At 41.9% G+C, this 24960-nt stretch overlaps 1 protein-coding gene across 1 annotated transcript; it reads left to right on the top strand.

Moving 5' to 3' along the window:
* Nucleotides 1-592: 592 nt before the first annotated feature.
* On the top strand, nucleotides 593-12133 carry LOC129857098 (FAD synthase-like). The gene is made up of 10 exons (XM_055925029.1): nucleotides 593-687; nucleotides 2208-2425; nucleotides 2568-2945; nucleotides 8454-8567; nucleotides 8851-9118; nucleotides 9250-9397; nucleotides 9552-9650; nucleotides 9882-10071; nucleotides 10250-10323; nucleotides 10430-12133. The coding sequence occupies exons 2-10, from the start codon at nucleotides 2246-2248 to the stop codon at nucleotides 10563-10565; spliced, it is 1587 nt and encodes a 528-aa protein (XP_055781004.1). The 5' UTR covers nucleotides 593-687; nucleotides 2208-2245; the 3' UTR covers nucleotides 10566-12133.
* Nucleotides 12134-24960: the final 12827 nt, after the last annotated feature.

Here is a 24960-nt window from a genome sequence, read left to right as displayed (position 1 = left end):
ACGATCCAGAGCGATTTACAGTAGTGAGTGCATATTTGAATATTTTTTTGTACTGATCCAACGTGGGAATCGAACCTACAACCCAAGCGCCATGCTCTACCAATTAAGCTACAAAAGACAGTCTACATATCTACATAGTGTACATTCTATCGCCTACTTCTTATTTTTCTTATGGTTTATCACAAATCATTATAAGAATTGTAAACTCTGTTGCAGATAGGCTTAAAACACGTGTTTTTGCTTGGTCGAGGCTAATATATTAATAATGTTATAATAAAATAATATTGTAGGCATACTCTGGGTGCATGTTATCAGAGTCTTGTCTAGAAGGGATACAGGTTGTGAAATTTGACGTAAAAAGTATTTTATTTTAGCTAATCCCAACTATTTTCATAACCTTGACCTAGTTCTCATTACCTACTGCTCACGTTATGCTAAACCTAATACGAAAAAAAAAGTTGTATCCCTTCTAGACAAAACCACGTTATCAGCGCAACACTGCACACCATGTACTTCCGCTACACAAACACGTGATAACTTTTCCGTCTCGCCTTCTCACAGCTCATTGGCTTTCTGGATTCAGAGATTGCACTTTATTGCTCTTGATTGGCTCCCCAGAACCGCCCGGGGTTTGAAGGACATGCAGTTGGTCGGCTAATACATTACGAGGACGTATGCGACGTTAGGGTAAGCACTTGTCTGTTGATTACACGGGTTATCAAATACATGATTGTTGCTATCTATTGTCACAGCAGAGATAGATTATGATCTGTAGAAAGGGTATCACGTTGCCATTAAACTAATGATCATGGTTACATACAAGCTCATGTGCGCGTCGCGCAGGGGGTAACTAGCTAGCTTTTAGCATATGATGTCCAATCATAGGCTAAATTAAGGTATTTTACGCAGGCCGTTTACCTTAAATAGTTGTCATAGTTCCGGTCTGTTTTAGGGATAGCAGCTGGATCTGGTCTGCTTAGTTCATAGACTTAATATGAACCAGAAAAATATGTGCGAGTGGGATGTCTCGCTTCCTTTTCCGTATCTGGTCCAATGCAATGGTTGTGGCTGGCTTGTTCCTCGCGGAATGACCGTGGCGAGAACGCCCTTTTTTAAATTGAACCTTTATTTAAACTAGGTTAGTCAGTTAAGTTAAGAACAAATTCTTATTTACAATGACGGCCTACCAAAAGGCCTCCTGTGGGGACGGGGACCTGGGATTAAAAAAACAAATACAATATAAATAAAGGACAAAACACACATCACAGCGAGAGACACCACTACATAAAGATAGACCTAAGACAACAACATAAGGCAGCAAAACATGACAACATGACAAAAACATGGTAGCAGCACAAAAACATGGAACCAACATTATTGGGCAAAGTCAACAGCACAAAGGTCAAGAAGGTAGAGACAACAATACGTTATACAAAGCAGTGACAACTGTCAGTAAGAGTGTCCATGATTGAGTCTTTGAAGAAGAGATTGAGATAAAACTGTCCAGTTTGAGTGTTTGTTGCAGCTTGTTCCAGTCACTAGCTGCAGCGAACTGAAAAGAGGAGCGACCCAGGGACGTGTGTGCTTTGGAGACCTTTAACAGAATGTGACTGGCAGAACGGGTGTTGTATGTGGAGAATGAGGGCTGCCACTCTAGATAGGCAGGTGGCTTATAACTACAGCAGGCATGTATCTTACATTTAAGTCATTTAGCAGACACTCTTATCCAGAGCGACTTACAAATTGGAAAGTTCATACATATTCACCCTGGTCCCCCTGTGGGAATTGAACCCTGGTCCCCCCCCGTGGGAATTGAACCCACAACCCTGGCGTTGCAAGCGCCATGCTCTACCAACTGAGCCACACGGGACCACGTGTGAACGTCTTGAACCACGTCTTGAACTTAGACAGCAATACATTTGAGCCACCTTAACTTCATCAAGTTAATGCTTGGATTTCAAATAGAATAGGTAGCTAACTGGACCATAATTTATGGTGAAGCCCTGTGTATGTAACACTCCTCCCCTGGTTTACCCTCCCTGCCTTATGTAAATAAGATGACAAACTTATTGCTGTCCAATGACTACATTTTGATCTTGTTGGAACTAGTATGTACTGCTCAGTACCCATTCTCCCCTTTTCTTTCTCCCTCTCCTCCTCCATAACTCACCCTCCATGTCCCTCTCCTTCCCTACCTACCTCTCTAGTTGGTTCTCTTCCCCCACTCTTTCTGTCTCAGGTCTGGATGCTGCAGGCTGTGTCCAGGCTGAGTAGAGCAGCGGTGCGAGTGAGGAGAGTGGCCGCCCAGGTCCAAGTCACCACTGTAACCATGGCTCAGAATCACCAGAGCTGCGGTATCTCCTGTCAACAGAAAGGGGGTGCTGTCACAGCAGCCATCCTCATCATCGGGGACGAGATACTCAAGGTGATACTGGAGATGGGCACTTTGGTACTGAGTGGAATATGCCTGATCTATGACAACAATATCCTCCCCAAGTCCCTATCTCTTAGGAGTTAGCTAATCTAAAGAGTCTCTCTCCCTCTCTCTAATCCCCACTCTCTTTCAGGGTCACACGGTGGACACTAACAGCGCCTTCCTGTCGCGAGCGCTGAGGAAGCTGGGAGTGTGTGTCCAGCGTGTCACAGTAATCCCTGACCAGCAGGAGGTCATCTCAAAGGAGGTGGCCCTCCTGGCCCCACAGTACACACACCTGCTCACCTCTGGGGGAATAGGCCCCACCCACGATGATGTCACCTTCGAGAGTGTTGCCATGGCGTTTGAGGAGGAGCTGCATGCCCACCCGGAGCTGACCCGTTTGGTGGAGGAGTTCTTTGGGGTGGTGGATATGGAGAGTGCAGCCATGAAGCTAGCCATGGTCCCCCGCTCGGCCAAGCTCAACTACGGCACTGACCCTCAGACTGGACAGCCACTACGCTACCCACTGGTCAGTGGTTGACTACTGTTAAAAAATACCAAAACATATTTTTTGTTTTTCTCATTAGTCCACTGTTGATACAGTCCCTAAATGTTTTGAATGTTAGCAGTCAAGTCAAGATATTGGACTTTCAAGAAGTAAAGCGTCACTTGCCACATCATTATGATGCAAAATGCATCATCGGATTCCTTTAACATGTAAGGGATAAACGCCCACGTTCTGTACATTACGTTGGAAACAACGGACGGCAGAGCGGGATGAGGCGGAGCCAACTAGCTACAGCAACACAGTCCTGACCTCTGCAGCCGAATAACAGCAAAGTTTACTTTGTTGCATTTGTTTAAGCTATTTATCCCGTTTCTACCACATTTGCCAAAGAAAACAATACTAAGCACACATTTTCCGGTATAATTTTTTGTTGATATTTTCACTTATTTAAGCAAATTCATACTCATATTTTGGTTGCTAAAGACTGGACCCAGTGGTTCGTTATGATTAGTTCGATATTTATGGACGTGAACCAGTCGTTTGTTCTTTGTCCCGTTGCCATGCTTGCTGCCAACATTCTTATCCCTTGCTTGCTAGCTAGCCCGCTAGCTATGGCTAACACAGTCACAAACTCTTCAGCAAGATTAACAGCAAAGTAGATGTTTTCTATTGACATTCATTTGAATAAATCGATAACAATGAGCTGATAATGCCCGATTTTTGCCTGGTATAGCTAGAAAAGTGCCGGTGATGTCTGGTGAGGACCTGCCTAAAACAGGCCTACAAGCCCTCAGTCCAGCCTATTACGGACAGTTTAAGCACTGATGGAGGGATTGTGCGTTCCTGGTGTAACTCGGGCAGTTGTCATCCTGTACCTGGTGCAGGTGTGATGTTCGGATGTACCGATCCTGTGCAGGTGATGTTGCGCGTGGTCTGCCACTGCGAGGACGATCAGCTGTCCATTCTGTCTCCCTGTAGCACTGTCTTAGGCGTCTCACAGTACGGACCTTGCAATTTATTGCCCTGGCCACATCTGCAGTACTCATGCCTCCTTGCAGCATGCCTAAAGCACGTTCACGCAGGGACTCTGGGCATCTTTCTTTTGGTGTTTTTCAGAGTCAGTAAAGGCCTCTTTTAGTTTTCATAACTGTGACCCCTAGCCTACCGTCTGTAAGCTGTTAGTGTCTTAACGACCGTTCCACAGGTGCATGTTCACTAATTATGGTTAATTGAACAAGCATGGAAACAGTGTTTAAACCATTTACAATGAAGATCTGTTTTTTAATTTGATTTATTTCACCTTTATTTAACCAGGTAGGCCAGGTGAGTAAAAGTTCTCATTTACAACTGCGACCCGGCCAAGATAAAGCAAAGCAGTGCAACAAAAACAACAGAGTTACACATAAACAAACATACAGTCAATAACACAAAATAAAAATATATGTACAGTGTGTGCAAATGTAGAAGATTAGGGAGGTAAGGCAATAAATAGGCCATAGAGGCAAAATAATTACAATTTAGCATTAACACTGGAGTAATAGATGTGCAGATGATGATGTGCAAGTAGAGATACTGGGGTGCAAAACAGCAAGAGGATAAGTAACAATATGGGGATGAGGTAGTTGGGTGTGCTATTTACAGATTGGCTGTGTACAGGTGATGCTTAAAGTTAGAGAGGGAGTTATAAGACTCCAGCTTCAATGATTTTTGCAATTCGTTCCAGTCATTGGCATCAGAGAACTGGAAGGAAAAATATACCTGCTGGAGCGCGTGCTATGGGTGGGTGGTGCTATGGTGACCAGTGAGCTGAGATAAGGCCGGGCTTTACCAAGCAAAGACTTATAGATGTCCTGGAGCCAGTGGGTTTGGCGACGAATATGTATTGAGAACCAGCCAACGAGAGCATACAGGTTGCGGTGGTGGGTAGTATATGGGGCTTTGGTGACACAACGGATGGCACTGTGATAGACTACATCCAGTTTGCTGAATAGAGTGTTGGAGGCTATTTTGTAAATGACATCGCCGAAGTCAAGGATCGGTAGGATAGTCAGTTTTACGAGGGTATGTTAAACATACTATGTTTGGCAGCATGAGTGAAGGAGGCTTTGTTGCGAAATAGGAAGCCAATTCTAGATTAATTTTTGGATTGGAGATGCTTAATGTGAGTCTGGAAGGAGAGTTTATAAAGTCCAACCAGACACCTAGGTATTAGTAGTTGTCCACATATTCTAAGTCCGAACCATCCAGAGTAGTGATGCTAGTTGGGTGGGAGGGTGTAGGCAGCAATCGGTTGAAGAGCATGCACTTAGTTTTACTAGTGTTTAAGAGCAGTTGGGGGCCATGGAAGGAGAGTTGTATGGCATTGAAGCTCGTCTGGAGGTTTGTTAGCACAGTGTCCAAAGAAGGGCCAGAAATATACAGAATGGTGTCGTCTGCGTAGAGGTGGATCAGAGAATCACCAGCAGCAAGAGCGACATCATTGATATATATACAGAGAAAAGAGTCGGCCAGAGAATTTAACCCTGTGGCACCCCCATTGAGACTGCCAGAGGTCCAGACAACAGGCCCCCCCGATTTGACACACTGAACTCTATCTGAGAAGTAGTTGGTGAACCAGGTGAGGCAGTCATTTGGGAAACCAAGGCTGTTTGAATCTGTCGATAAGAATGTGGTGATTGACAGTCAAAAGCCTTGGCAAGGTCGATTAAGACGGCTGCACAGTACTGTCTTTTATCGATGGCGGTTCTGATATCGTTTAGGACCTTGAGCGTGGCTGAGGTGCACCCATGACCAGCTCAAACTGAACTTATTTGGATTTTTACAAATTATCTTTGAAAGACAGGGTCCTGAAAAAGGGACGTTTCTTTTTTTTCTGAGTTGTGTGTGTGTGTGTGTGTGTGTATATATACCCCTGAACAAGGCAGTTAACCCACTGTTCCTAGGCCATCATTGAAAATAGGAATTTGTTCTTGACTGACTTGCCTAGTTAAATGAAGGTAAAAAAAAAATATATATATATATATATGGGCATACTCAGTGACGTCACTTAGTGAAACAGTTTGGAAGCAGTGTGGAGCGTTTTCCATAAATTCACCTGCGAAAAGTACGTGGATGTGCGTATGTTCTTCGGTTTTTGTACAGATCCATATATGGCAATGGTCTATTTGCATGTAGGCTACTGCTGCTCTGATTGGTTATGCCGCACCTGTCTGTAGAGTAAGGGCTGAGTAGTGCATGTCAATGCAACAGAATCCTTCTCCGACGCGTTCTGCCTACCAAAAATCTATTGCATAGTTAGTTTAGGATACTAAATATGTTGCATTGCCAGTGGCTAATATTGCGTTGATTCGATCACAATTCCCACAGTAAAGGGAAACAAACGTTCATAGTGTTAACTAAGGGGGAAAAACTCTAGAAAGTTAAGTGAAATTCAATCTCGTGCTTCTCTGTGCAGGCTTTTATTTTTACTGTGTCGTGCCTGTGCACACGCACAGTTTAGAAGGAACATTGAGAGATTCATGTTTATCACTCACCACGTTAGGTCACCAGATGTTCCAAAAAATGTCTCTGCAAAAACAAATCAACGCTAGCTAGCTACGTTTTTTTTCCACGGACCTGCGTTTACAATTTATCAAATTTCAGTTTCTCAGTTTTCACTTCCAGTAACAAGTACGGTCTGCAAGTGTAGGCGCATATTGCGTCATGATTGCAAGGCATCCCAATATCTTTTCCAACTGTCCAGTTTAGAGGTCGACCGATTTATGATTTTTTTTAATACCGATACCGATTAATCGCTGATTTATTTAAAAAAATATTTATTTTTATAAATATATATATAAATATATCAAACACACACACACATTTTTTTGTAAAAATGACAATTGCAACAATACTGAATGAACAATGAAGACTTACCTTAATATAATACATAAATACACACACGCACACAGCTATGAAGTGACAATGATACTGAAGAGTCTGCTTAGGAGACAAATACTCTCAACTGTTTGAATAAAAATAGAGTTTAAGTTACCTGTGATGAATGTTGAAAACAAAAACTTTAATTTCTATATGCAGGAAATCCTATTTTAATAATGGGCATGGTAAGAATTAACAACCAAAGTGCGAGTCATAATTCCCATGACACCTTCTAGCAAAATCCGAAAAGCGGTTCCTTCATTTATTCCATAGGATATATTTAGATTCACTTAAAATAAGGTCTGTGTTTCGTGTAGGCTTACATCACCGTGCCAATTTTATAACTGTGTAGATATCCATAGGACAAGGTAACTCTGATCAATATTGGCTAAATACATTTTTTTAAATCTTCGCTTATAGAGTGGATTTATGAAAATATGTTGACAAACGTTACCTTATCCTAGTGAGATTTACACGGGTATCAAAACGTCGAGGCGGTTTAAGCCTGCACGAAACACAGACCTTATTTGAAGTAGATCAAGACATTCTCTATGGAAGACATGAACGGTAAAATAACGAAGGAACCCCTTTCAAATTCAGCCGCAAGTTATTACAGGAATTATAACGCGTCGACTATTTCTCTCTAAACCATATACCTTTGACTAATCAGGAAACTATCACCTCGAAAACAAAACGTTTATTCCGTTCCGTATTTTATCTAACGGGTGGCATCCATGAGTCTAAATATTCCTGTTACATTGCACAACCTTCAATGTTGTCATAATTACGTAAAGTTCTGGCAAATTAGTTTGCAAAGAGCCAGGCGGCCCAAACTGTTGCATATACCCTGACTGCGTGCAATGAACGCAAGAGAAATGACACAATTTCACCTGGTTAATATTGCCTGCTAACCTGGATTTCTTTTAGCTAAATATGCAGGTTTAAAAATATATACTTGTGTATTGATGTTAACCATAAACATCAATGCCTTTCTTAAGTACACATTGGAGCAATGACAGTCATTGATTGTTTTTTATAAGATAAGTTTAATGCTAGCTAGCAACTTACCTTACCTTAGCATTTGCTAACAGGCAGGCTCCTCGTGGAGTGCAATGTAATCAATGCAAGATTGCATCCCCCGAGCTGACAAGGTTAAAAATCTGTCGTTCTGCCTCGTTCCTAGGCGTCATTGAAAATAAGAATGTGTTCTTAACTGACTTGCCTAGTTAAATAAAGGTGTAAAAAAAAAAAAAAAAAAAAAAAAATTGCTGCCCAAAAATACCGATTTCCGATTGTTATGAAAACTTGAAATCGGCCCCGATTTAATCGGCTATTCCGATTAATCGGTTCGACCTCTAGTCCAGTTATCTGGTTTTAATGTCCATTCTAGAATGCCCTTCTAGCCAATCAGAAATTAGGATTCTTCAACGCTGTAATATAACATGATATCATGTAGAAAACATGAACATTCTACCTGATGGTCAGTGTCTGAAACCAGGTCAAATATATTTTAATGATAGGAGATATGAGTGCGTTGGAGCCACCAGCTTAAGAGTCTGGACATGCTTGATGTCATGCTGGTGTCAGACTCCGTCTCTGTGTCATTCCCAGGTGAGTGTGCGTAACGTCTACATCTTCCCTGGGATCCCGTCTCTGTTGGAGAGAGCCTTCAATGGTCTGGAGCACCTGTTCGCTGGCTCAGGGACCACCTTCCACACACGAGAGGTGAGGTGACCAACCGTCTGGCTCCACTACAATACAGTCGCCAGGACGTCTTCAATATGTAGACAAACGTCGCATGACTCCTGGGCCTGGAGACCCACAGGGTGGGCAGGCTTGTGTTCCAGCTCAGATTTAACACATCTGACTCAATTTATCGACTAATCATCAAGACCTTGATGAGCTGAATCAGCTGTGTTTCTGCTGGGCTGGAACAAAGCCTGCACAGGACCACTGCTGCAATGGATGCCTGTTATAATGTTACGTATTCCCCTGCGTTGTGTTGTAGGTGTTTGTGGATGCAGACGAGGCGTTGATCGCCCCGGTGCTGACCCGCCTGCAGGCGGGCTGGGGGAAGAGGGCGGCTCTGGGCTCCTACCCTGACTGGCTCAGTAACTACCACCGGGTCAGGCTAGTGCTGGATTCAGACAGCTTTGAGGAGGTGGAGAAGGCCCGGGCTCAGCTGCTGGAGGAGATGCCCAAAGGCAGTGTGGTTCCCCTGGTCACGGACCCTGTGTCCATCGCTACTGAGGAGGTCTACACACTGGCCAACAGCGGTGTGTGTGTGTGTGTGTGAGCAAAGGGGGGAGGGGTGGTGGAGGGACGGACAGGTAGGGTACCCATAAAAAATGACAGTGACTACATTCCCCATGACCCCAACTGTCCGTATGAACTCCATCTCCCATAGGCACGCCTCTGGGTGATAAAGTGGCAAACGCTCTGAAGACCATAGAGACTGCTCTGGATCAGTATTCGGCAGGGGAGATCTGTGTGGGCTTCAATGGAGGCAAAGACTGCACTGCTCTACTACATCTATATTACGCTGCACTGAAACGGTGAGAGAGAGAGATGGCAATAAAGACGGAATGAAGGAATGAGACGATATGTGACTTTTAACCCATATTTTGTGTTATCCTGTCTGAATTGATTGTTTACTGGGAACATCTACCTCGTATTTATTCTTTCCTTCTCTCTTCCCCTCCCTCACAGGCGGTATCCGGAGGGTAAGGACAAGGTAAAGGCTCTGTACATTCGCATCGTCTCTCCCTTCCCAGAGATGGAGAGATTCCTCCAGGACACAATAAAGAGGTGCGCTATCGGTCTCTGTAGTTAGCGTTAGCATCGCTAGGTCATTTCCTCAATCCCTATATACTGCACCTCTGTTAGCTATGTACTTTTTTCTGTCCCCAACAAGTCTGTATGGTTGTAGTTTGGTCTGCCTTGCATCTTTGAGTTTGAGCAAAACTCTGAAAGTAAAATGTATTATTATACAGAGACTTTGGCTCACTATTTAGCAGAGCTCCATCCTGTCTCCCATAGGTATGCCCTGGAGATTTTCTCAGTGGAGGGCAGTATTCGGCAGGCATTGAGTGAGGTACAGGAGAGGAGGCCGGAGCTGAGAGCTGTGTGTATGGGCACCAGGAGGAGTGACCCCTACTCACACACACTCACACCCATGTGTCTCACTGACCCTGGATGGCCGGACTACATGAGGGTCAACCCCCTGCTGGTGAGACATGATGCTTGCAATGTTCCCTTTCTGAGGGTGTGTGTGTGTGTGATATACTTCTAATGCTCTCTCTTCCTCCCTCTTTCTCCTTCTCTCACTTGTCTCCCCCCTCTTGTCTGTCTCTCTCCACCCTCTTTCTTGGTTTCTCTCCCTCCCCCTCTCTGTCTCCCCCCATCAGGACTGGACGTATCATGATATCTGGTCATTCCTGAGGACGCTATATGTGCCCTACTGTATTCTATATGATAAAGGGTTAGAAGACATACACACCTCTTAATCAAGCATGTCCTCTGTTTCCTCTCACTGTCTACTCCCCCGTCCTAGTCTCTGACTGAGTCCTCTGTCCGTCTTCTGACAGGTACACCTCATTGGGCAGCATGGACGACACATGCCGAAACCCCGCTCTCCAAGTGGTAGATGGGAGGGGCGTGAGCCGCTATAGACCTGCCCACCTCTTGGAGAATGAGGAAATGGAGCGCGACTCACGTGAATGATGTCACTTCCTTGTTTGTAATGTCATGTCCTGATCTTTTATCCGCCCCTCCTGATTGGTGCTCCAGGTAAGAGATGCTTGTAGGGACAGACCTAGGATCAGCATATCCTCCTCAAATCCCAACCTTAACCATTAGACAAAACTGAACATACAGGCAACTTCTGAAGAGAGGAGCAGGAAGTAAGAGGAGAGTGAGAGAAAGAGGGAACGGATTGAGGAAAGTGGAACAGACAAAGAGCCAGAGACTGATCACAGAATGAGTGAATTTTGAAGGAAAAGTGTGTGTTTGAGTGGAAAACGTGTGTCTGAGTGCATGTCTGAGTGGCTTAGAATCTAATGATAGGGATTTACATGGTTTGTAATAAAATATCAATCTGTCACAAGTTTACTTATTGATCAATTATTGGCAAAAGATTGTTAAGGTGCTGATGAGAGAGTAATTCTTCTGTTGTACATTTTAACAATATTCCTCAGTTCACGATTTTACACTACAAACTACGTCTTTTAATCTACGCTGAGTGTACAAAACATTAGGAACACCTTCCTAATATTGAGTTGCACCCCCCTTTTCCCTCAGAACAGCCTCAATTCGTTGGGGCATGGACTTTACAAGGTGTCAAGCGTTCCACAGGGATGCTGGCCATGTTGACTTCAATGCTTCCCACAGTTGTGTTAAGTTGGCTGGATGTCCTTTGGGTGGTGGACCATTCTTGATACACAGGAAACTGTTGTGTAAAAACCCAGCAACGTTGCAGTTCTTAACACTCAAACCAGGGCGCCTGGCACTTACTATCATACCCCGTTCAAAGGCACTTCAATATTTACTCTTGCCCATTCACCCTTTGAATGCACGCATACACAATCTATGGCTCAAGGCTTAAAAATCCTTCTTTAACCTGTCTCCTCCCCTTCATCTAAACTGATTGAAGTGGATTTAACAAGTGACATCAATAAGGGATCATAGCTTTCACCTGGTCAGTCCATGTCATGGAAAGAGCAGGTGTTCTTAATGATTTGGACACTCGGTGTATATTATAGCATATTTGTATACTGCAGTGGCGGCACGTGGGAAGTGTTATAGGACGGGTTCATTGTAATGGCTGGAATGAAATAAATGGAACGGTATCAAACATATGGAAACTAAATGTTTGACCCAATACAATAAGCCGGTCTTCCTATACCTCCTTCCACCAGCCTCCACTGATATAAACATAACGTGCAGATAATCTTCAAATGAATTGTTTTACACTACCTTCACATCACACTGGATGGACATGGTTGACCGACTCCCTGACCAAAATGGCTGACCTTTTATGGAGTCATAAGACCTTTTATGTCCATTCTGGTATTCTAATTCCTAATTATATGGAAATATCTGTGCCATTAAGCAAAACATACAGAAGAAAGGTTTTAACTATGTCTCTCTCACACAGATCAGTTGATTTCAGGATGGGACAGCATTCATTTTACAGTAGGTCTAAGATGCAGTTTCAGTGTCCAACCTCACGGGGGTGTTGTTCTCACGTTTTTCATTTGGCCCTTTGATTACAATAAATTACCCTTTCTGTTTTCAAGCGTGACTGAATCCCGGCGTATCGATTCCCCTCCTCGCCAGGAGATTAGTCGATGCTCCGGCAGCAGGGATCGATACAGGCCGATCTAATCAAGCGGGTCGCTTACGAGGCCTTCCCAGGCCTCACACAATGTTACACCATCAATTACCTTCTGCCCTCGCTCTGTCTCACTCCTGTGTCCCCCAACTTCACTGTTATGGCGTGATTAGATTATTATTAATAAGAGAGACAATAAGATGAGATATTACAATTATAAAAGTAATGGTGTGGGACTTGATAGGAGATTGTCTGGAATATGATGTAGGTATATTTGGAGTGATTACTTTATATTGGTTAAGATGCTTGTCAATTACAAATGTAGTGTGTGTGTGTGGCAGGTGTTCAGTATGTAATTATTTCAGAGAAGCAGGTGTCTCCCTCTTTCACTTTCCCCCTCTTCCCCAAGATCTACCCCATACCCTCTCTCTCTCATCCTCTCTCACTCCTCCATCCTCATATCCTTTCCTTCATCACTCCCTTCCCCCTGCTGACCCTTATTCCCTCTAGTCTTTAATGTCCAACTTTCAGAGTTTACCGTTTCATAAACAGGAGCTAGATGGTGCCAATCTTTCCCATTTGTCTGGGATGGAGCTCTGCAGATTTCCCATAATGCATATTGCTGAATGTATTTACACAACAGATGGAATGGAATACAGACACAGCTTGACTTTAAATCACTGTTTACATGAAAAGGGTGTGAAAACATCTGACAGACTTTGATTTGGTAGAGAGCTATTGCCTTAACATCCCCAGATGTAAACCTTCTTCAGATAGTGTTTGTGTTCTATAGAAGAAGGTCTCTAATCCAATTGCATGCTGGCTCTCTGTGTTAGAGGAGACGAGGCAGCATGAGACAGCGATTCAGCTCCCTGTCCTGAGAGATGCTGAACACTCAGGATGAATGGATTCTCAGTGGTTAGAAATCATCTGGAGGAGCGAGAGCTTTGAGTCTATGCAAATCACAAACTGATCGGCATGTAAATTCGACCAACAGGAACGCAGGAAATGTGATGTTCAGTATCAAAGTGTCACATTTAAAGAGGATGAAGAGGTAGAGAAAGAGGGAGAGAGAGCTCTTTAAATCGTGTCATGTGAGGTTATTTAACTTTGTGTCTAGCTTTGGTTTCTACACAAAGGTATTATCATAATCTCAGGTTTGCCACAGTTCTGAGTTCACTTAATAAAACCTAGACCCCTGCTTGTATTGGGGTACATGATGGAGTTTCTGAAAAGCCTTTCAAACCAGACATCACAGGGTTCACTCAAAATAAATGCACCATGGCTTACAGATTCATAACCGGTTTTCTAAAACTACTGAGAAAATTCACAGAGATAGGATTTGTGGGGTTCATGTTTTGTACTGAGAACATTAACACAGCAAAATATATCCAGAAGTTGCTAATTGCAATATCCTTGAGATTGTCGCGGCTCAGTGAACGGTAGGCCTCCATTGTTCTTGTAAAGACTGAACAAACACAAGCTTTTTGAAGTTATAGAAATTACGTCATGGTAAAAACCACCTTCCCACTTGGTTATGAACACAACATTAGACACACTGATCTATACAACTAATTGAAATGTCACTGAACGTGTGTTCAAAGAATGTCTTACCATTTCTCAAGAAATCAAACGTAAACAGAAAATATCAACACCTGTCTGTCTATTAATTAAGCATGATTAATAGTATACGGTATGTCTGCTCTAAATAAAGTTAAGCTATTCAAAAACCCACTGGAAAGTCAAATGAAGAGAAAATATTTATAAATGCTCCTAATAGGTTTCAGAAACATAAACATATCAATTACTGTAATGTGGCTTTAACAGTTAACAATACAAAATATCTGATGACGCAGATGTGGGTGTGGCTGTTTTTATTGATGCACACAACCTTTAATCTTTAAAGAGACCTGAGTATCACCGGTCATACAGCACGACAGAGATGAAACACCAACATTGTCTCAGTGATTAGTAAAGATAATCACAAAATAACATTTACCTCTAGACAAACTAATCCTCCATTGTCCCTGTAAAGACTAAACAAACACATGAGAAACTTGTGAATTTATAGAAATGACCTCAAGAAAGTTCATTGAATCATATCTGAATCAAGAATCAAATCCAGTTTTCTAGTAAATTCTGCACTTCCATTACTGAATTTATATGAAAATAATGTCATTTGTCCTTGAGTGTTCACACACAATTCTCAGAAGATCACACAATTCCTTAACTCTGAAAGGAGGACAAAAATATATATTTTTAAATTCCCACGCCCCGACCCCCTCAAAACAAAGGATGCAGCAATTATACATTACACCTTACAATGGAAAGTCACAGAGACAAATGTAATCATCCAAATTGCATTTCTTCTAAAGGTTTAAGAAACATACATGTGAGATGTTCTATAAAATACAAGAATGGGACTTTAATAAATAACAATTGTTTGGTGACATTGGCAGTAGTTCCTATTTCAACAATAACATATTTTGCTTTTACATTTACATTTAAGTCATTTAGCAGACGCTCTTATCCAGAGCGACTTACAAATTGGTGCATTCACCTTATGACATCCAGTGGAACAGCCACTTTACAATAGTGCATCTAAATCTTTTAAGGGTGGGGGGGTCAGAAGGATTACTTTATCCTATCCTAGGTATTCCTTAAAGAGGTGGGGTTTCAGGTGTCTCCGGAAGGTGGTGATTGACTCCGCTGTCCTGGCGTCGTGAGGGAGTTTGTTCCACCATTGGGGTGCCAGAGCAGCGAACAGTTTTGACTGGGCTGAGCGGGAACTGTACTTCCTCAGTGGTAGGGAGGCGAGCAGGCCAGAGGTGGATGAACGCAGTGCCCTTGTTTGGGTGTAGGGCCTGATCAGAGCCTGAAGGTACTGAGGTGCCGTTCCCCTCACAGCTCCGTAGGCAAGCACCATGGTCTTGTAGCGGATGCGAGCTTCAACTGGAAGCCAGTGGAGAGAGCGGAGGAGCGGGGTGACGTGAGAGAACTTGGGAAGGTTGAACACCAGACGGGCTGCGGCGTTCTGGATGAGTTGTAGGGGTTTAATGGCACAGGCAGGGAGCCCAGCCAACAGCGAGTTGCAGTAATCCAGACGGGAGATGACAAGTGCCTGGATTAGGACCTGCGCCGCTTCCTGTGTGAGGCAGGGTCGTACTCTGCGGATGTTGTAGAGCATGAACCTACAGGAACGGGCCACCGCCTTGATGTTAGTTGAGAACGACAGGGTGTTGTCCAGGATCACGCCAAGGTTCTTAGCGCTCTGGGAGGAGGACACAATGGAGTTGTCAACCGTGATGGCGAGATCATGGAACGGGCAGTCCTTCCCCGGGAGGAAGAGCAGCTCCGTCTTGCCGAGGTTCAGCTTGAGGTGGTGATCCGTCATCCACACTGATATGTCTGCCAGACATGCAGAGATGCGATTCGCCACCTGGTTATCAGAAGGGGGAAAGGAGAAGATTAATTGTGTGTCGTCTGCATAGCAATGATAGGAGAGACCATGTGAGGTTATGACAGAGCCAAGTGACTTGGTGTATAGCGAGAATAGGAGAGGGCCTAGAACAGAGCCCTGGGGGACACCAGTGGTGAGAGCACGTGGTGCTTCATAGAAGATGCTACCTACTTCACTAAAAGGTGAAAACGAAAAAACAAAACTCATATTTTTTCCTTTGAACTGATTGTAATAAATATTAAATCTGGAAGCACCAGATTTATACAACAAGGTATTTAAACCACTGGAATAATCATTATATTCCTGAATAACCTGCGTAGACCAGAAAAAAATATTTAACTGTCATTAAGGAATATTGACAACCAAATGTGCGTGTAAAGTAATTATTAACAATAATTTCAGTTAATTCTCCCATGCACTTTTTTAAACAAAAAAACATGTATATTTGTTTATGATATTTTTAACACACTTCTACGGTAAGTGCACTTTAGTGTTCCCTGATATAACTTTTGTGATTGGAAAATGAAATTGAATGGAAGTAAAATTCATATCTAACCAATAGATAAACAGATATTACACAATCAAAATAAAAGTAATGAATTTAAATTGCATTCATAATGAAATGTAAGTAATTTATGTTATTTGTTTAATGAACAGACTATAAAAAATATATATTTTATAACTTAAGACAATACAGGGTAACCTGTACTAACGAGCTTCAGATATTCTTGATTGAGCAACAAGCATAACTATACTGAGTTCATCTACACCTGTAAACATTTATTGTAAAAGTTCAGCCATGTAAATAGTAGGAGATTTTCAGAATGTTTCAAATAATAAAAATCGATGCCAAAACATGTCTGGACCTCTAATAAATATCAACATTTAACTGAAACACCTAAAGCAGAGTGTTTACTGCGCTAAAACAAAAACCTCCATTCAAACAAACACCAACTTTAAGCCTCTCCTCATTGATGGAGGGCCTCACCTGGGTAAGTGTTCAGCGACAGTCGAAATAACTGCACACCTGGTGTAAGCAATGTTATGATATCTGTACATTACAATTCTACCTGTGATTACAAAAGTACAATGAGTAATGTTTTGCTTTATCTTGAGATTAAGAATCAGTGGTAGAGACTAAGTGCATGAAGAGATCAACTGTACAAAAGTCATATGTCTGTTTGTTGAAACTATGGAAGAAGGATTGGGAAACGAACTGCAAATAACAATAAGCTGAACTCCGCCTAGCAGAAACATCTTTGTATTAGCAACTATTAATTATGAGCTTATATGGTATTAAAGTTAAGGGACATCACCCTGGGCGGGGTGATCCTCAGTAGGGGATAAAAAGGGAAAACACCATCTTTTGAACTGAGTGTCTTGCTTGCAAATTGCTGTAAGTGTAAACTCCGGGTTGCAATCCTTATTAAACAAACTAACCTCTGATCAAATACGTTTTCCTGTGGTCACTTGTGTGCACATAGTGCAGAATTCCCTTACACTGGTTAAAATCAAGCACACTGCAATATAATCTCCATAGACAAACATTGGCAGTAGAATGGCCCATTCTGAAGAGCTCAGTGACTTTCAACGTGGCACCGTCATAGGGTGCCACCTTTCTAACAAGTCAGTTCATAAAATTTCTGCCCTGCTAGAGTTGCCCCGGTAAACAATGCTGTTTAGTGTGTGCTGTTATCACCATGTGCAATGCCAAGCGTTGGCTGGAGTGGTGTAAAGCTTGCCGCCTTTGGACTCGAGCAGTGGAAACGCGTTCTCTGGAGTGATGAATCACGTGTCATCTGGGTTTGGAAGATGCCAGGAGAACGCTACCTGTCCCAATGCATAGTGTCAACTGTAAAGTTTGGTGGAGGCTGTTTTTCATGGTTCTGGCTAGGCCCCTTAGTTCCAGTGAAGGGGAAATCTTAATGCTAGAGCATACAATGACATTCTAGACGATTCTAAGCGTCCAACATTGTGGCAACAGTTTAGGGTGGGGCCTGATCCTGGTTCAGCATAACAATGCCGCCGTGCACAAAGCGAGATCCATACATAAATGTTGAGATCGGTGTGGAAGAACTTGACTGGCCTGCACAGAGCCCTGACCTCAACTCCATCGAACACCTTTTGGATGAATTGCAAGCCAGGCCTAATTGCCCAACATCAGTGCGTGACCTCACTAATGCTCTTGTGGCTGAATAGAAGCAAGTCCCCACAGCAATGTTCCAACATCTAGTGGAAAGCCTTCCCAGAAGAGTGGAGGCTGTTATAGCAGCAAAAGGGGGACCAACTCCATATTAATGTCCATGATTTTGGAATGAGATGTTCAACGAGCAGGTGTCCAAATACAAAAAACAGATTTCTCCAGCTTAAACTGACGGATTTTGATGGGGACTTTTTATTCTTCTAATTAGATTTCCGCGGGCCTGCTGAAATAGACTCTAGTTAGTCCTAAACTGGCACACGTGATTCAGCTAGTTAAAGGCTTGATGATTAGTTCACTAATTGCATCAGGTGTCCCAGTTTCAGGTTAAAACAAAAATGTGAAATGTCTGTGTGGGCACCAAGGAGAGAGTTGTGAAACACTGCTCTAACTTATCTATCAACATATGAATGTGGCCCTGGCTTAGTTTGGCAACCCTTTAAACCCAATGTTGCGATTTTCCAACACGTACAAAACTACCTCTAGCTCTAGCCTGGAATGTTTGTTTCTCAACTTGTTTTTTTCTACATAATTACTACATCTTGAGAAGACAGGAAACATGTTTCAAGTCATGCACTGCATATGCAGTGTAGGGGACCAGTGAGGTGTCAGACGAGAGGACAATTTCTCATGTTTCAGGCTACTGATGTCACAATAACCATAGTGGCACAACAAATACTACTAAGAGATACATCTGGGTCTAAGGAGATGCATTAGGTGTTTGACATGATCCTTTAGTTTAGGACTGGTACAGGATGAGAGATACATCTGTGTCTAAGGAGATGCATTAGGTGGTGTTTGACATAATCCTTTAGTTTAGGACTGGTACAGGATGAGAGATACATCTGGGTCTAAGGAGATGCATTAGGTGTTTGACATAATCCTTTAGTTTAGGACTGGTACAGGATGAGAGATACATCTGTGTCTAAGGAGATGCATTAGGTGGTGTTTGACATAATCCTTTAGTTTAGGACTGGTACAGGATGAGAGATACATCTGGGTCTAAGGAGATGCATTAGGTAGTGTTTGACATAATCCTTTAGTTTAGGACTGGTACAGGATGAGAGATACATCTGGGTCTAAGGAGATGCATTAGGTGTTTGACATAATCCTTTAGTTTAGGACTGGTACAGGATGAGAGATACATCTGGGTCTAAGGAGATGCATTAGGTGTTTGACATAATCCTTTAGTTTAGGACTGGTACAGGATGAGAGATACATCTGTGTCTAAGGAGATGCATTAGGTAGTGTTTGACATAATCCTTTAGTTTAGGACTGGTACAGGATGAGAGATACATCTGTGTCTAAGGAGATGCATTAGGTAGTGTTTGACATAATCCTTTAGTTTAGGACTGGTACAGGATGAGAGATACATCTGTGTCTAAGGAGATGCATTAGGTAGTGTTTGACATAATCCTTTAGTTTAGGACTGGTACAGGATGAGAGATACATCTGGGTCTAAGGAGATGCATTAGGTGTTTGACATAATCCTTTAGTTTAGGACTGGTACAGGATGCCATTTAGGAAACTCATTTTTGCAACATTGAGTCTCACAGGGTTAACAGTTAACATGATGATGCAGAGGTGGGTGTGGATGTTTATGTGGCTTCACGCAACCTTGGATACTCACCTGAGTATCACTGGTCATACAGCACCACAGGGATGACACACCAACATTTCCACTGTAATAACTGAAGGGAATCACAAACATACATGTAACACTTGAGACACAATAATAATAGTGAATTTATAGAAGGGACCTCAAGACAGTTCATTGAATCATAATGAAGACCATAACCCAGTTATCCAGTACATCCTGCTCTACCATCACTAAACTTGTAGGAAAATAATGTCATTTGTCTGAGTGTTCACACACACAACTCTCAGAAGACATTCCCTACCTCTGAAAGCAAGAGAAAACTCCACACTCCCCCACCCCCTCAAAGGAATGCTTTTAACAGGTATACATTACACCTTACACAGTGGAAGGTCAAATAGAGAGAACAAATGTTTTACTTCTAAAGGTTTAGAGATCTTCAGTTTCTTGGCAATTTCTCACATAGAATAGCCTTCATTTCTCAGAACAAGAATAGACTGATGAGTTTCAGAAGAAAGTTCTTTGTTTCTGGCCATTTTGAGCCTGTAATCGAACCCACAAATGCTGATGCTCCAGATACTCAACTAGTCTAAAGAAGGCCCATTTTATTGCTTCTTTAATCAGAACAACAGTTTTCAACTGTGCTAACATAATTGCAAAAGGGTTTTCTAATGATCAATTAGCCTTTTAAAATTATAAACTTGGATTAGCTAACACAACGTGACATTGGAGCACAGGTGTGATGGTTGCTGATAATGGGCCTCAGATATTCCATTAAAAAAATCAGCCGTTTCTAGCTACAATAGTTATTTACAACATTACCAATGTCTACACTGTATTTCTGATCAATTTTATGTTATTTTAATGGACAAAAAATGTGCTTTTCTTCCAAAAACAAGAATTTCTAAGTGACCCCAAACTTTTGAACGGTAGTGTATATATGGGACAATTTGATTTCAGATCATATTTAATTACTTAATAACTTACCTTTACATAGTCCTTTGATTCCTAACATAAGGCTTCTACAAGTAAAAGCCACTGCTGAGGTTACTGCCTTTTTGAAGATTGTGTTACATGATATGATATAACCAGTTCAATAAATGGATCTTAAATGGCATTTATTTATATGTGTATAAATATATATGTGTGTGTGTGTGTATATATACATAGCAGCATAGCAGCATCTGGACCAGATGCTGCTGGAAGTGGTGTTTGAGGGCCAGTAGGAGGCACACTTTCCTTTAGACTGAAAAAAATATCCCAATTCCCAAGGACAGTGATTGGGGACATTGCCCTGTGTAGGGGAGCTGTTTTTCGGAAGGGACAGTTGTCTTAACTCTCTGTGGTCACCAAAGGTACCTTAGCATACGAGTATGGGTGTTAACCCTGGTGTCCTGGCTAAATTCCCAATCTGGCCCTCATCTAATCATCCCCAGCTTCCAATTGGCTCATTTATCTTCCCCAGTTCATTGCTGTAAATGAGAATGTGTTCTCTCTCAATTTATTTGGTAAAATAAGGGTAAAAAAAAAAGTGCACACAAAATGTACTTTTTCACCTAAGTTTTCATGCACCAAATAAAAATCTAAAGTTCAATGTGTTTCCATCACATTTTCAACTCCACTGATAGATTAGTCACAAAATATGTTACGTTAAATAGCAAATGTGCCAACTCTGGTCTTGGCACCTGCGCTCTAGCCAACAGCTCGCAGACAGTGCGCGTAGGTTGTGCTGTTAAAATAGTCTACGTGAAGAGATTATTATGGATAAGAGTGAGAATATTTATATTTGTCAGATGGCAGTCAAGCATCGATCATCATGAAACCAGAATAAGACCCTTGATACTAATTGGAAAGGAGCATCAAGATCACTGTACACTTTCACCACCCTGTGAAGTTTAACAACAATTGTTTGATATTGGCAGTAATTCCTACTTCAACAATATCATATAATTTGCTTGACCAAAACTAACTAAGTAGTGATTCAAAACCTGGATTAAAAATAGAAACTCATATGTAACTGTTTTATGGTTGGGGGGAATTCCATAAGACTAATCTTCGGCATGGTATGACACAGAGGTGGGTGTGAATGTTTGTTAAAACCTCTTAAGGATCGGACTCTTTTTTTCAATTCCGCCTAAAATGACATACCCAAATCTAACTTCCTGTAGCACAGGACCTGAAGCAAGGATATGCATATTCTTGATACCATTTCAAAGGAAATACTTTGAAGTTTGTGGGAATGTGAAATGAATGTAGGAGAATATAACTATATATAACTATCCTACACCGTACAATAGAAAAGCACAGAGACAAATGTAACCCTGCAGATTGCATTTCTTCTGAAGGTTTAAGAAACATACACGTGAGATGTTCTATAAAATACAAGAAAGGGACTTTAATTATTTATTTATTTTGATGACATTGGCAGTAGTTCCTACTTCAACAATAACATATTTTGCTTTTCTTTTTTTATTTACATTATTTACTTCAGTTTATTTAGCAAATTCTTTCATAACACTTATTTGATTAAGAGCTTGTACGTAAGCTGAACTTAATTTGTCCTTAAGTTTTCACATGCAAACGTTCATTTATGAATCATATAATCAGTTATCTAGTAATAACTGTAGCGGTTTGTCACATGTTAGACGTTTTATCCAGATCTATACAACTAATTAAATACAAATATCACTGAACTTGTGTTGAAAGAATGTCTTGCCATTTTCTCAGGAAACAAACTAAACTAAAACACCACGACACACTTGTTTGCCCATTAAGCATGTAAGATGAAACGGAAATGACTAGAATGGAGCTTTAACAGTTAACAATACAAAGTATCTGATGACACAGAAGTGGGTGTAGATGTTGATATGGCTTCACACAACCTTTAATATTTAAAGAGACTCACCTGAGTATTACGGGTCATACAGCACAGCAGGGAAGACACCTGGATCAACAACTCAGGTGAGTCCTTCACTGGGTTAGAGGAATAGGTTATTTAGGGGTAGGCACACACACTTTAAGATCATATTGATACCGTATTATGGAGTTTTTGACCAAACAGTTACGATGGGGTTAAAAAGAAAGATTGTTCTATGCATTTGGAGATTAAAGACAAATCACAAGTGATATTTTGTTACTATTCAGTAGAAATGAAGAAAGGTTATCAAAACATGTTAAAAACAGTATGGTCTTATTGAGAGAGAGAGAAGGGGGGGGGGGAGAGAGAAGGGGGGGGGGGAAGAGAGAAAATGTGTGTACATTGTAAGAAAACAAAACTATAGTCTGGACTATAGCACAAGGGAGCTGCAATACTCATAACACAATGTGTATGCATTTCCAATCATTTTTGGTTTAGTTATTTGTGGATTTCATTTAACATGTTTCTGAGAATATATAGATATTAAAATATTGACTTGAAAATATGGATGTTACACATTCGATTTTTTTCTACATTTAATAAAAATATACTGGCCTCTTTGTCCAGAGAAGGCTAGCTTACTGTACATCACTATACTGTATGTAATGCTTACTTGAATTATAAATTCTGATTTAGCTGCTGAGTGTCATTTAGGTGTGTTGCTCTGTCTTTATCCACTGCATTATTTTGTTTAGAACAAGAACTCTGTAGTCAAGTTTTCATACATTCTACAGGATAAATATATACGTCTTGATCTACCTAACAGCATGTCAACATTACATCACCTCCCTCTCCTCCCCATGATATTGTTCTTCTTCAACGTTTTCCTTTCGTCATGTTGCCCAGAAGGTGTTAAACAACAGTGATCTGACAAAGAACAAGTCACAAGTACAACCTCAACCATCGCTCATAAAACACTCATCAATTTAAATGAACTCATCGGAATCATCATCAGAGACAGAGAACGATCAGAGTCTCCCTTTACCAGGGTCTCCTGTTCTTCACTTTATCACCTGGAACACCTGTGGTATCAAACCCCACAGACAAGCCTCAGATAATGACCCTAAACTGAATGCTGTACTGGACCATCTGGAGGATATAAACTCTTCTGTAGCGTTTCTACAGGAGACACGCATTGGACCTGAGGATGGCAGACTTTTAGAGGATGTTCCGGGTTGGAAGTCTTTCTTCACTGTATTTCATTCAAAAAGCATAGCAGTGGCCATACTGACAGAAGATATAGTCAAATCAAATTTTATTAGTCACATGCACCGAATATAACAAGTGTAGACCTTACAGTGAACTCCTTACTTACTAACCCTAACCAACAATGCAGTAAAAAAAAAAAGAATAAGTATAAGAAATAAAAGTAACAAGTAATTAAAGAGCAGCAGTAAAATAACAATAGCAAGACTATATACAGCGGGGTACCGGTACAGAGTCAATGAGCAGGGGCACCGGTTAGTCGAGGTAATATGTACATACAGATAGAGTTATTAAAGTGACTATGCATAGATGATAACAACAGAGAGTAGCAGCGGTGTAAATTGTGGTACCTTTGTTGTACCACAATTATAGAATATGCTATTTGTTTATACAAAATGCATAATAGGTCTATAAAAAGCACTTATGATAGCTTGGTTCTCGTAACAAACAAAAAAAAAAATTGGTACCTGTTAACTATCTATAATTACTTACCATATATCCCACAGTGTCACACTTGGTAACGGATTGTGTGGGGGGGGGGGGGGGGGGGGGGCAATGCAAATAGTCTGGGTGGCCATTTGATTAGAGTCTTATGGCTTGGGGGTAGAAGCTGTTTAGAAGCCTCTAGACCTAGACTTGGCACTCCGGTACCGCTTGCTGTGCAGTAGCAGAGAGAACAGTCTATGACTAGGGTGGCTGGAGTCTTTGACAATTTTTAGGGCCTTCCTCTGACACCGCCTGGTATAGAGGTCCTGGATGGCAGGAAGCTTGGCCCCAGTGATGTACTGGGCCGTACCCACTACCCTCTGAAGCGTCGAGCAGTTGCCATACCAGGCAGTGATGCAACCAGTCAGGATGCTCTCGATGGTGCAGCTGTAGAACCTTTTGAGGATCTGAGGACCCATGCAAAATCTTTTCAGTCACCTGAGGGGGAATAGATTTTGTTGTGGCCTCTTCACGACTGTCTTGGTGTGGTTGGAAAATGTTAGTTTGCTGGTGATGTGGACACCAAGGAACTTGAAGCTCTCAACCTGCTCCACTACAGCCCCGTTGATGAGAATGGGGGCGTGCTCAGTCCTCTATTTCCTGTAGTCCACAGTCATCTCCTTTGTCTTGAGCACGTTGAGGGAGAGGTTGTTGTCTTGGCACCACACGGCCAGGTCTCTGACCTCCTCCCTATAGGCTGTCTCGTCGTTGTCGGTGATCAGGCCTACCACTGTTGTGTCATCGGCAAACTTAATGATGGTGTTGGAGTCGTGCCTGACCTTGTAGTCATGAGTGAACAGGGAGTGAGCACGCACCCCTGAGGGGCCCCTGTGTTGAGGATCAGCGTGGCGTGTGTGTTGTTACTTACCCTTACCACTTGGGTGCGGCCCGTCAGGAAGTCCAGGATCCAGTTGCAGAGG

The sequence above is a fragment of the Salvelinus fontinalis genome, chromosome 6, assembly GCF_029448725.1.
Source record: "Salvelinus fontinalis isolate EN_2023a chromosome 6, ASM2944872v1, whole genome shotgun sequence".
Lineage (NCBI taxonomy): Eukaryota > Metazoa > Chordata > Actinopteri > Salmoniformes > Salmonidae > Salvelinus > Salvelinus fontinalis.
The sequence above is the reverse complement of the archived record's forward strand: the minus strand, read 5'-3'. Positions and strand labels throughout refer to the sequence as shown.